The 14,645-nt window shown below is 35.8% G+C and overlaps 1 protein-coding gene across 5 annotated transcripts in view; it reads right to left on the bottom strand.

Annotated features, from left to right (window-relative positions):
* dac (dachshund family transcription factor) overlaps positions 1-13,531 on the bottom strand; it is a 1,230,461-nt gene extending 1,216,930 nt beyond the window's left edge. Inside the window, exon 1 of one of the 5 annotated variants that reach the window (XM_069819054.1) lies at positions 11,618-13,531. In XM_069819054.1, the coding sequence (XP_069675155.1) occupies positions 11,618-12,405 (788 nt within the window). In that variant the 5' untranslated portion in view covers positions 12,406-13,531. The remainder of the gene's footprint in view (positions 1-11,617) is intronic. The other 4 variants (XM_069819052.1, XM_069819050.1, XM_069819053.1 and 1 more) reach the window with 4 other exon arrangements.
* Positions 13,532-14,645: the final 1,114 nt, after the last annotated feature.

Here is a 14,645-nt window from a genome sequence, read left to right on the forward strand (position 1 = left end):
AGGTAAACGATTAGGAAATTGTTAAATGTCATTTTCTGTAAGTGTAAAAATGTATTAGCCAATATTAATGTAGTCTGAGAGCGGATACATTAGAGAGACTACCAGGAAAAAACAACGAATTTTGTTGTCAAGAAATCCCAATATTAAATTTATAATAGATATGTCTACAACACTGTCTCTTACATCATTCGTTACGTTTGTTCACGAAATATCACAGGCCTAGTGCGTCTGTTTATCATTATTATTATTATTACTACTACTATTATCATTAACCAGTCATAATGTTCTTCCCAAGGGCAGGTCCTTCACTTCAAACACAGCATTCTCCAATATTTCCTATTTTCCGCCTTTCACTCAGTCTCCGCACACAATCCATGTAGTTAGCTGGTTGAGGTTTTTTCCGAGGTTTTCCCTCAACCCAATATGAGCAAATGCTGGGTAACTATCGGTGTTGGACCCCGGACTCATTTCACAGGCATTATCACCTTCACTTCATTCAGACGCTAAATAACCTGATATGTTGATACAACGTCGTAAAATAACCTACTAAAAAAAAGCAATCCATGTATCTTAACGTTGTCTATATCTGATACATTCTTTTGCTCCGAACTTTTCTTCCGATTATCATTTATTCCAGTGCATCCTTCAGTAGGCAGTTTCTTCTTAGCCAGTGACAATCCACCAGTTTTCACAACAGTATTGTTCCGTTTAGAAATGCTATCATGTGGAATTTTAATTGATCGGAGTTCTGTGTCTTTTAATTTCTTAAAAAGCATTTGCTGCAATTTATAAATATGCCTCTATGATACTGAATTCGAGTAAAGTATTTGCCCGCACTTGGAGATAATTCTAACACAACAGTTCTATAAATTTCTGAAATTTTATAGATGTTTTTGTTATAGAATAATGATACATTTCACAGTATGACGAAAGAAAAAAAAAATATAGCTGGTCATTTTTATATCACCACACAGAAACGCTGTATCTGCTGACTCAATTTTTCGTTTTCTCTTCATATTCGTTCACCAACTCAAATCTCAACTGCCATCACGTTACAGAATTTTATTTAATTCTATATCTACGGCTCATCATATCTGCTACAATTCCAAAGCATGATTCTAAGAAATAGATCTATATTAAAATTTGTCCGTATTTGGATCTAATTCTAATAAAATAGTTCTATAAATTTCTGGAATTCTACGGAAATTTGTTATGGGGTTACGACTCTTTTTTACGGTGGGACGAGTTTCATCCAAATTCTTCAGTGTTTTACCCAATGTCAGATCTTTCACTGCAAATCCAGCATTTTCCAATATTTTCTATTTTCTGTCTTTCTCTTGATCTCCGTATATGATTCTGGAATTTATTAATATTATGACATAAAGTGAGTTGTGAACCTATTGTCTACATACTTAAAGAACTACCATATTGCTATGGAATCAGAGAAAATATTCAGAAATTGTCAATCGCTCTTACTGGCTTTTAAGGAAACTGGAGGTTCATTGCCGCCCTCACATAAGCCCGCCATCAGTCCCAATCCTATGCAAGATTAATCCAGTCTCTATCATACCCCACCTCCCTCAAATATATTTTAATATTATCCTTCCATCTAAGTCTCGGTCTGCCTAAAGGCCTCTTTCCCTCCAGCCTTCCAACTAACACACTAGGCCTATATGCATTTCTGGATTCGCCCATACGTGCTACATTCCTAGCCATCTCAAACGTCTGAATTTAATATTCCTAATTATGCGTACAGTTCTGCGTTGTGTAACTTTCTCTATTCTCCTGAAACTTCATCCATCTTAGCTCAAAATATTTTCCTAAGAACCTTAACCTCAAACACCCTTAAACTCTGTTCCTCTCTCAAAGTGAGAGTCCAAGTTTCACAACCACACAGAACAACCGGTAATATAACTGTTTTATAAATTCTAACTTTCAGATTTTTTGACAGCAGACTAGATGACAAAAGCTTCTCAACCGAATAATAGCAGGCATTTCCCATATTATTCTGCGTTTAATTTCCTCCCAAGTGTCATTTATATTTGTTATAGTTGCTCCAAGATATATGAATTTTTCCATCTCTTCGAAGGACAAATCTCTAATTTTTTTAGTATTTCCATTTCGTACAATATTCTGGTCATGGGACATAATCATATACTTTGTCTTTTCGGGATTTACTTCAAAACCTATCGCTTTACTTGTTTCAAGTAAAATTTCCGTGTTTTTCCTAATCGTTTGTGGATTTTCTCCTAAAATACTCACGTCATCTGCATATACAAGAAGCTGATGTAACCCGTTCAATTCCAAATCCTCTGTGTTATCCTGAACTTTCCTAATGGCATATTATAGAGCGAAGTTAAAAAGTAAAGGTGATGGTGCATGTCCTTGTTTTAGCCCGCAGTGAATTGGAAAAGCAATAGATATAGGGAATCTACTGTAAGTTTGACCGAGACACATTTTAATTAATCGAACGAGTCCTCTATTTTCCGTAAAGAGAACAATCTTTCTGGCCCATCCTATAGCCAATTGGTAGTTTCAGAACCGATAAGAGGAAGACTCTGATAGGAATTTGACACACTTGGAGATGCTGTCCCTTACATCAGTTTCGCACGGGTAGAAAGGCTTCTAGAGATTCTGCAACTGGAAACCAAGTTCAGTCACTCTTGCATTGAGGCAAGGAATAACTCAACAACTCGCTGCTTGTTTTAGGTTTGTTGTTTAAGTGAAATGGGTATAACTTCTACGCGTAGTCGTCAGCGTCGAGCACACATACAGTCAGAAGTCCGGAGCGAGGGAGAGGCAGCAGTTGGGCCCCGGTACACAATGTAGGAGAGGAAACACGCCCCTGAGCCAATTTTATAAAATACGTATGTCGCAATTTTAAAATGTTATGGGACCTACTACTACACGTCTGTCTACCGTTCCATCATTGCGTAATTTGTGTCAATTCACTGTATTCCCCTTCCGCTCTCGGAGAGCCTGTACTTTAACAGCCACATCCCTTTTCGCACAAATGAATCTAAATTCAGATTCGTTAATATTAGTGGCGAGGTGCGTCTGAATCCCCCTTCTCTCATCTCGATAGAAGCGTCACACTTACTTTTAAATTGATGGTAAAGAGATGTACGAACGATGATCATGAGTTGATAGAATTGTGACGAAATATATATATATATATTTTTTAACTTTCATCACATTGTAGAAAAATTATCGTCCTCATATAACAGAAGTTATCTAGCATCGAATATTTCAGAAGTTTATAGAGCTACTGCAGCAGAATTAATATCCAAAGCAGAATAAAATTCTCAACATTATTCAGTTACTTGAGAACATGTTTATGAACTCAAGCAAAACCTTTTTAAAAAAATACGAGATGCAGCTCTTCTAATAAGTGAAATTCTAAAAATTAATAGAACGGTCATAATGTTGATCTATGTAATAAATGGCGAAAAGCAGAGACAAACGAAAACTCGAATCAGCTCTGATGTACCGGTAATAAGTTAAATACGAGCTGGTATAAATGTACCCAGCTGACATTTTAAAAATTTCTCATACTGTGGAAAAGCATCACCTTACTTCCTTACTGGCTTTTAAGGAACCCGGAGGTTCATTGCCGCCCTCACATAAGCCCGCCATTGGTCCCTATCCTGAGCAAGATTAATCCAGTCTCTATCTTCATATACCACCTCCCTCAAATCCATTTTAATATTACCTTTCCATCTACGTTTCGGCCTCCCCAAAGGTCTTTTTCCCTCCGGCCTCCCAACTAACACTCTATATGCATTTCTGGATTCGCCCATACGTGTTACATGTCCTGCCCATCTCAAACGTCTGGATTTAATGTTCCTAATTATGTCAGGTGAAGAATATAATGCGTGCAATTCTGTGTAAAGCATCAACTACATAATAAAATTGTCAGACATCTGATATTTCGTAAATTTTTAGGGTTTATTACAGCAGAATGATAAACTGAAAATTTGGATAAAGTTAAATTTTACTTCAATTACATAAGAGAAATATACAAATTGCAGCGAAAACTGTAAAACCTACGACACAGAGATTTCGCCAAACAAATTCTATAACATAATAGTAGTTCTAATGTTGACATAGTAACTATAGTCTATAGCCTAGTGTTCAGATGTATAGAATGGAAAAGCGAAATTTGACTGTCTGAGATGAGTTTTCTATGTCTTGATATAAATTTTAATTTTCTTACCACTGTAAAAACAATCATTATTACAAAATAAAATATCTAAAATTTCAGAAATTCATAGAGATGATGTACTAGAATTATTCCAAACACGAACAAACGTTTCTATGTAATTCAATTGTACATAAGTTATACATGTCTACGAATTAAGTAAGAACTCTTAAGTGTCAATATGAAGAAGTCTCCAAAAAATTTAAATTCTACAATAGCATAGCAGTTCTAATGCTGCGTTAATACTATGCTGTACTTATATTTGTCAGAACTGGTAGATGAATAGGGAAGAACATAAAAAAAAGAATAATAAATCGGTTGAAATTATATCTACCTTATAATATGTGCTGATATAAAGTCACACTGTGAAAAAGGAATCATTTTAATTAAATAAAAAAAATATATGTTACATATACATAAAATGTCAGGAATTTGGAGAGCTATTATGCCAGAATTAGCTGTTAATACAGATGAAAATTTAATTTACTCTACTCCATTTAATTACTTAAAATCATGTTTACGAATTGTAGTAATTACTTCGTAGAACCTACAAGTCAAGTAGACCTGCCTAGAAACGATTAAAATTTTTCAAAGTGATACCGGTTCTAATTTGGACTATATACTTTATTTGTGAGAATTACTGGATTAATAAGAAAAGAAAAACGAAGAATTGAATCTTCTGAGATGGAGTTTCTATGTTGGTAAAATGTGACAAACTATTTTTTAAGTTTGGTGACACTTTGAAAAATCATCATTAGCCTATTATTATTATTATTATTATTATTATTATTATTATTATTATTATTATTATTATTATTAATGTTTCGTCACACTGTGAAAAAAATCATTATTCCGTAGCAAAAATATCTATAAAATTTCACGTATTTGTAGAACAATTATAACAAAATTATATCCCATCAAACAATATGATACACTTGAATTTGTTAGAAACAAGTTTACGAATTCCAGGAAGAACTTTGTAATAATAAGGAGAAGAAGCAGGTATAGAAACAAATAAAATTCTACAATGTGATAGCTGTTCTAATTTGAACTATATATGCTAGAACTGGTGGATGGACAGGAAGAGAAATACGGAGAGTTCAGTCTGTAGAGATAAGATTTTTGTGAATTGGTGTAATAAAATTGTGACGGACCTTTTTTTTTTTTAACTTTCGTCAAACTGTTAAAAAAAAATCTACTTAAACTACAACACATCTATAACTAAAAATTCTAACAATTAATGTAGCTGTTACAGCTGAGTTATCTTCAAATATGAAAAAAATATGTAATTCAATTTGTTAGAAACACATTTACGAATTAAATCAAAGACTTCGTACCAGAAGACTCAGGGGTAGAAAAGATAAAAAGTACAAAACATGATAGCAATTCTATTATGCATTACAGTTGTGAAAAGTGATAGTCGAATAGAAATCGAGAATGAAAAATACAGTCTGAAGAAATAAGAATTCTGTGTGTTGATCAAATTAATTTTTTTTTTTTTTCAATTTTTGTTACATCTTCAAAACGAGTCGTAGGCCATAATCTATAATAAAATCATCTAGAATTTCGTTAATTTATTAAAACTTTTTATTGAAACGTATCTCCAAATACGGACAAAACTTTAATATAGGTATATTGCTTAGAATCAATGCTTAAGAATTACAACAAGAACCATAAGACGAAGATCTATACACAATTAAAATTCTACAACAGTTTTAATATGAATTACAGCTGTAAGAACTTGTGAAAAAAATATGAGGATAAGAAAAAAAAATAGTGTGATGATATGAGAATTCTGACTATTTTTAACATTCGTCACAGTGTGGAAAGCGTTATTATTACATAACAAAAATATCAATAAAAATTAAAGAAATTACAGAGCTATTATATCAGAATTACCTCGAAATACGAGCATAAGTTTTGATGTACCGTAATCAGTTTTTAACAACACTTTCAGGAACTGCAGAAAAGCCTTTATAAAAACACTAGAAGATCCAGATATTCATTCAATTAAAATTATACAATATGATGGCAGTTCTGATCTGAACTACAGATCTTAAAACTTGTAGATGAATAGACGAAAAAAGAAAAAAAAATAAAGTGAACTGAGATGTGGTATTTATGTGTTGATATAAACTTAATTATTTTAACTTCCATCATGTTGCGAAAACATAGGCTAGTTATTACATAACAAGAATACGCAAAATGTTTTTCTATAGAACTGTTACATCATAATTATATTCAAATATGAACAAAAGTTTTGATACAGTTCAATTACTTAGAAACATGTTTACGAATTGCAGCAACGTTCTGAAACAATACAGTATGATAGCTGTTATAATTTTTATTTAAAGTTTAGTTTTGAAAACTGATGGGTAGAAAGACTGGAAAGACGAAAAGTTAAGACTGCTAGCAAATTTATTATAAGAACTACAACACTAAGTTCTGAAACAATATGATAGCAGTTAAAATTTTGATTTAATGTATAGTTCTGAAAACTGATGGGTAGAAAGAATAGAAAGACGAAAAATTAAATCTGCTGAGATGAGAAGTTCCTGTGTGTTGATGCTTATATAAACTCTTTTTGTTTTTAAATTTCGTCCCACTATAAAAATAAATGATCATAACTCCGTAACAAAGGTAGGCCCTACGTAAAAATATGGAAGATTATAAAGCTATTACACCAAAATAACCTCCAAACAGGAAAAAAATTAACGCAGTTCTCTTACTTAGAATAATGTTTCAGAGCTGCAGCAAAGACTTGTTTTATAAGTAACTACAAGGCGCACAACTAAAATTGTACCAACTGACGTAAGTCCTAATGACTTAAAAGAAGAAGGAATAAAAGAGAAAAGGAGAAAAGTGATATTCCTATGAAATTATGGAAATGTAATGAAGTGTTTCTTTTAGTTTCATAATAGTGTGAAAAAATATTAGACTATTTTATAAAGTAAATATCTAACACCTGACGGAATAATTATGTAATTGATTATAAACTGTTCATAAAAAACCTGAAGAATGAAGATATTCGCACAACTAATACTGACTTAGCCTATAACTGCGATAACTTATGGATAAATTTAATTGAAAATGAAGAATCGAGTCTGTTAGCAAGATACTCCACTTGATTTCAAAGGAATAGTTTCGTCCTTGGAATTAAAATGAATATCTTTAATATAAATGAGGGAATGGAAATGTATGATCTTAACTAATATAAGAATATGACAGAAATAATATAAAAAATAAGGCCACATTCCCAAAATTAAAAAATGTAGGGCGTCCAAGAGCAATATGGGCAGACGAATTTTCTTCATGTAACAATGCCATCCCCTAAAGCTGATGATGATGATAATGATGATGATGATGATGATAATGATGATGGTGATGATGATGGTCAGGAATCTGTCAAAATCATTGCATGTTTGTTTGTTTGTTTGTTTGTTTGTTTGCCTGTTAAGTAACTTCACTTACCACTCTTATGTCTAAGTGTCTATACTAAATGCCGTATTAAGATTTGAACTGATGTTAATATTATAATACATTTTTAACATTTTAAAATTTACAACGGCCATACTAACGCTAATTTTAGACCTGAAATTTTTTTGCTGATATGTAGAACTATTTCATCGGCGCTGAAATCAAAACACAACATTTTCTTTAACGTAAGCCAATTTGTTACCTAAAATAATGTTCCTTAAATGTAACAAAGACTCTATTTAGAGAGAGTATCGCAACTTAACATTCATTGCATTAACAAATTAATTCACTTTTTAAATTAATATAAATAAGGTAACTTTGAACATATAGTCTACGCTACATTAAAAAAAATAGAGAAAGATGAAATGTAAAGGATAGAGTGAGAGAAAAAGAAGTGGGACTTGCTCTTTTAAGGACGGACTCTAGAGAATTCACATCTTGCGTTTCTTTGATGTATTATGAAAATTATGTTTTATTGCAGATATAATAATTTATTAGTTCGCGTAAAATTTCTTCTAATTGTTATCCGATAAAAATTATAATCATCATACCCTCTTCGACAACTATCTTCGCACTTAAAACTTTCAGTTCCAAAAAGCACTTTGGAAATGTTTTTATTTACAGGTTTCAAAATTATTCCTTACACCAGTCTACACAGACACGAATCTAGCACTACATTTTTAACGTGGGTTTAGGAACATTTGACTCGGAGTTGTTGCCACACGAAGGCAGCTGTTACCTCTTTCAAGCGGAAAGTGCTTCACAACGGGCAACGTCAAACCGCTAAAAAAAATAGAGGGCTAACTCACAATAAAAACAGTAATTTTAAATCATTTATCTATTAATATTGTAGAGTAGGGGGACACATTTCAAATAACAGTAATATTATATTTTGGGACTTCAAATATCAATCAAGTTATAGGATAATAAAATATTACACCGGTTGTTACTTTTACGTTATTGTTTTTTTTTTTAAGTTGAGCAGTGCCGGATGCTACAAATATTTACGTTAAAAGGGGGAAGAAAATTTTCGTTACATACAAAAAGTTATGTAAACTTAATTGAAGTTTTAATCTAAGTTATTAAAGAAAATCATAGATTAGAGAACAGTTTGAAAATATCCGGTCTACGAAGAAATTTCTGACATAATTTAAACAATGTTTGTTTTTAAATATGAGAAACGGGTTTTATAAGGCACTACTTAGCACCACAGACAATTTGCAAAGACAATATTTGTCTTATAATTAAAAATAAAAATAATACATCGATGGCTTTATCTATAGGCCTACACATCGATCGAAATTTGACACAGAATGTTTTTAACTTCTAGCACACTTAGAGAAAGTCAAGTTATTCCTCGCAGATCTAGTGCGTAACGAGTAGGATAATAGAATATTTTAACCATAGAAGAATCTAGAAAAAATTGCTGGAGCGCAAAAGAAATTACGAAATTTTATAGGAAGTAGAAATTACATCCGTTCTCGACAACACCATACATGTCGTCACACGAACGACTACACTTACTAATTCTTGACGACCGGTGGAGGTGGTAAAAAAAAAACTGAAGATCAGGAAAACTTTTATGTTTGTCGTCGCCGAAACGAGTAATTTGATATAATATTTGTAATATTATATTAACGATGAATATATCATAGATTGTAAGAGCAAAAATATAATACTTTATTATGAAGAGCGTTACCACGTTTTTAAAATTCTCGAGTTAGTCTTTACAGATCTTAGGAAGGAACGCATGCTCTGACAGAATATTCTAACAGGAAAAAATTAAGAAATAACACTGCTGAATTTAGTTCTCTACGGGAACTAGACAATATTAATTGTGTAACTAGATAATCCAACTTATTTTATAAGCGTACAGTGACAGAATACGGTAATAAAAATACTTGCATTTTAAGAAATATTATTTGGCAATTTTGTTTCTACTGAGAACTACGGAACTAGCACAATGTTTGTATGTACTTTCTGGCCATTGAAAATTAAAATATTTTTTCATTAGTAGGAAAGTAATGACAAAAAAATATTTTACCAGATACTGAATAACGCAAATTTTAATACATATATAGGGAATTAATTTTTTTTCGGAACTAGACTAATGGCAATGTTCTACAGTGTCGGTATAGGCTAATAGAACATGCTTGCCGGTGAAAATTTTCATATTTCTTAAGAGTAGGAATATCATTTTGTAAAGTTAGGGCCTAACGAGTTTGCCGCACTTATGGTAAACTTGTTCATAATAATAACCTCTCAAACGTACTTAAACAACAGTAGACTTTTGTAACAGACAAGAAATAATTTTTTCACACAAATTTTATTTACTACCGGAACTATAGGCCTAAGAATGGATGAATTATTTTATTTGATGGCAGCAGCATATTTTTGGAATTAACACTAACGTCACTTTATCATACGATGGTTCGATCATGCGGTATCACGCGACTACAATTACGAATTACGATTTTCGACAGCAGAAGGATATGAAACACACTTTCAAGGGTTATTTCTATTGAATTAAATTTTTTCAGAAGCCACAGTATTCGTTCAAAGTGTCTCAACACACAATTGAAAACTTAATTTCTTCTTTTGAACACAATTAGCGCGGATGTTTAAAATTATAGACCAGATGTAATTTACGAGTAGTAGACAATTTTGGTCCCACAAACAGAATTGTCACTTTATCATGCGATGAGCTTTTCATAGGCTTACTCCTTAAATTATGAGTCAGGTATCTACCACAGAAGTTGGATGGAACGCATAGGTGACAGAATGTTCGAGAACTCACAAATTTTAAGGTTAATTTCTGTCGAATTTCATTTTCCCTCCCGTAAACGTGCCAGAGGCGATTCGCTCGCCGATCGGAAGTTGTTAATTATTTTAAGAACATAATGTCACTGCATGATAAGATGGATTCGTCATACTTCTAGAATTGCTAGTTTTTTTTTACTATGCAAGTTGGATGCAACACTTAACTTATGTCGACATGATGTTAAACACAAATTGTTAAGACTAAATTCCAAACGGGAAAACACAGATTTTTAAGTTTAATTTCTATCTAATTTAATTTTCCTTCCCGGAAACGTGCCAGAGGCGATTCAATTCCCTTTCATTAGTTGGCAATATTATTTTAAGAATAGAAATATCACTTTATGACGAGATGTATTCGTCATGCTTCTATAACTTTAATTATCAGTTACCTAACAGGTAAATAAGTTGGATGCAACACTTACGTTGACAATGATGTTAAACACGAATTCTAACACTAACTTCCAAACGAGAAAACACAATTTTTAAGTTTAATTTCTATCGAATTTGGTTCTTCTTCCCGGAAACAATTGACGATTTATTATTTCAAGAACAGGACACCACTTTATGATGAGAGGGATTCGTCATACTTCTAGAATTACGAGTTATGTAGGCCTACCCTACTACATGCCGGTAAGTTGGATGCAACACTTATGTTGACATGATGTTAAACGCGAATTCTAACACTAACTTCCAAACGAGAACACAATTTTTAAGCTTAATTTCTATCGAATTTAATGTTTCTTCCCGGAAACGTGCCAGAGGCGATTCGCTAGGCGTTCAGGAATTGGCAATTTATTATTTTTCAAGAACAGGATGTCACTTTATGATGCGAGGGATTCGTCATACTTCTAGGATTATGAGTTATGTACTACTACTACTTCGTACCGGTAAGTTGGATGCAACACTTATGTTGACAATGGTACTAAACAATTTCAGACTTCGGGAATTATTATCTAACGTGTCTATAGCTACGTAATGTGCAGGTCGCAGACGACTTTGAGGTTATTATGGGAAGTATAACGAACAGACGGTCAGCGGAGTGTCCGCATCTAAGATTGACGCTTCTGCCGGCGTGGAGGATACGACTACGTGCGATATGGCCTAGTGAACACTCTTTACCTGGCAGTGGTGCAGTCCCTGTAGAGTATGTCGAAGTCTTTGCAGGAGAGGAGCTTGCACCTGTTGACTCCTGGCTGGATGGCGCCCAGGCCTCGCAGGATGCGGACTTGCTCCACGTTGCAGACCAGCGGCACAATGTCCAGACGCTTCAGCTTGGTGTACACGGTGTGCAGGCCTCCCACGAGGTGCTTCAGGAAGAGCTCGAAGGCCTGAGGGAGACACAGCATGGTATCGCCGGCGATGATGAAGGCGGCCACTTTCTGGCCCCGGTAGTCCACCAGCTTGCACTCGTTGGCCGTGGGGTCGGAGCTCGAGATGGGCGGCGGGCTGTTGTAGGACCTCGGGGGTCCGCCGTGGTGCGCCGCGGCCATCAGGTCCAGGGGCGAGTGGTGCATCATGCCGCCTCCCAAAGAGTTCAACAACCCCAGCCCCGGGGGCGGCAGAGGCGGCATCACGGACTGAGATATCCTCGGGGGGACGGCGGTGATGCTGTTGGGGGTGGAGACTGGCGGCGGGCTCAGAGTCTGGGCGTGCTGGGGTGTCGGAGGCGCTTGCTGGGGCCCTGCGGGAACCGAAACGGGACTTCCCGGCTGTCGTACCATGCTCAGCGGGCTCTGAGGCGGCTGCTGCGGACCCGGGGTCGAGACCTGGGGGTTGTTGTTATTGTTGTTGACGCTCGGGGGCGTGAGAGGCGGTTTGATGGCCACCGGTGGTGACGCCGAAGACGATGCATTGCTGCTGTGGTCGCTGTTGGTCGAGGAGGAGTCCATGACGGAATCCATACTCATAGTTCGGAAAACAAAAAACAAAACAACACACGCAGTGGTCACTAACTTGCGAAGAACATGGTCGACGCAAGAACACGGAACACCCCCAGAATCCTTCCTTCCCTATTGTCACTGCTGCGGCACACTACGGCGCTATGTCTGTGTGTCCGTATGTATGTCCGACTGACTGACTGCTCGCAACACAATAAAGAGACGGCACGGAGGAGAGAAGAGGGCGGAGGAGGGAATCGGCAGAAAACTTTTTAAAAACACTTCACTGCATTCGTCGCTGTGTCCCTCTCTGTCTTCTTCCTCCCGTACCTTATCCTTCCCACAACAAAACAAGACAAGGAGGCACCTCCCGCACACATTCACACACACATGTATACACGCTCTGGAGGGAGGGGTTAAAACGCCGCACTACATCCGGTAGCTGACTCCAGAGGAGGACATGAGCCGTGCACAAGAAGTGTAGTCCACAGTCACAAAAGTAATAAATAAAAACACAAGAGGGAGGGTGGAAAAACTTTCCACCTCTCTTCGCTCTTTTTCTTCTTCTTTTTTTCTTTGTGGCGGGGCTGCTCTAGTAGCGAGGCAGGGACTCAGAATGCCGTCATTATCCGCACGAAACGCGCAGCTCGCCTCCCATTGGCCGGCCGCCCGCCCAGCGCCGCGCGCTCATTGGTCCGTCGACTGGTTCCGCCTGAGTTGCTGCGTTGTGGCTGGCACCGCCTCCTCATACACTCACATACACAACTCTCTTTACTTTTGCTGCTGCTGCTGGTGAAAACAAGAATAGTCGTTTTGTACTCTCTTCCTTCCGTCACTTCCTCTCGCTTCCCTCTCTGTCTTCCTGCCCGTACCTGGTCTCCCTTCTCAAATATCTTGTCTCCGTGTTGTTGCGAGCCGTGAGACACCGCGGACTTCAGACTGCAGACAGCCGTAACTTGCGTCCCAACTCCCAACACATTCGACAACACAAAAACTATCAGCCAAAATAAAATCTCATATATAAAAAAATTTAAATATATTTCTCACTGCTATAAAAACGAACTCTAAGCAGGTGTACCAACTTTCGAGAGTGACAGCTGACGTGAAGCTGCGCACTTTTTCGACTAGCACATGGCTCTGAAACAGCTGATCGGGATAACGCGGCCAGCCCTCTAGCGGCCAAACAAGGCAATGAGGATCGGTCGGGCTATTGGGGCGAGGGAACCACCGACCGTGTACACGAGGGGAGCAGCAGAATGAGGGAGAAAGAGAGCAACAGAGTGAGAGAGAGGCCTCCCTCCCCCCCAACACACACCCTTGAACTTCGCTATTAGGTTCATATGCAATAACACGGGCGCTACACTTTGCTTATTGAGTCGACATCTATGAGCGCATTGGCAAACTAGGTTGTAGTTGTGGAAAGTACTGCGGCAATAGCTAGCGAACATGTCACAGTACTTGTAATTTAATGACGCGCTCGCTCGTTTAATGGCATGCTAATGAAGTCACAGAGCGGAGAAACTGTGCGACCCAAATTATAGTTGTAAAATTAGAGACGATCCTTGTCACGGACGTCGTTTGTTATTTCTCAAATAGATGCAATGTGAAATCAATTACATGTGTAAATAAAGCTTTTGGGTTCTTGCTCAAGTGAAGAAAAAAGAGGGACAAAGAAAGAAATACAAAAAAGGAAGAAAAAAGAAAGGAAAAAAGAAAAGTAAACCAAAATAAATAATGATTACATAGGCCTATGCAAAGAAAGGGAAAATTAAACAAAAGAATAGAAAAGAAACACAAAAAAAGAGACTAACAAGAATGAAGAAAAATACAGAATGAAGTATAAGGTAGAAAAAATGTATAAAGAAAATAAAACAGAGAAAGGGGGAAAATATGGAAACATCAAAAAGGATCAAATGAGAGAAAAGAGGTGATAGGTAAGAAAAGGGAAGAAAGGGACAAAGGAAGAAATTACTATACAAAAGAGGAAGAATTAAACAATAAAATAATGGGAGTGGAGAAAGTAAAGAATAATAGAAAGAAAGAAAAGAAATACAGAATGGAAATGTAAATAAGTAAAGAGAAAACTAGTAGAAAAGAAAATATATATATATATATATATATATATATATATATATATATATATATATATATATATATATAACGATTGTACAAAAGAGGAAGAATTAAACAAAATTAATGGAAGTGGAGAAAGTAAAGAATAATAGAAAGAAAATAAATACAGAATGGAAATGTAAATAAGAAAAGAGAAA

Source organism: Periplaneta americana, chromosome 2 (assembly GCF_040183065.1).
Source record: "Periplaneta americana isolate PAMFEO1 chromosome 2, P.americana_PAMFEO1_priV1, whole genome shotgun sequence".
NCBI lineage: Eukaryota > Metazoa > Arthropoda > Insecta > Blattodea > Blattidae > Periplaneta > Periplaneta americana.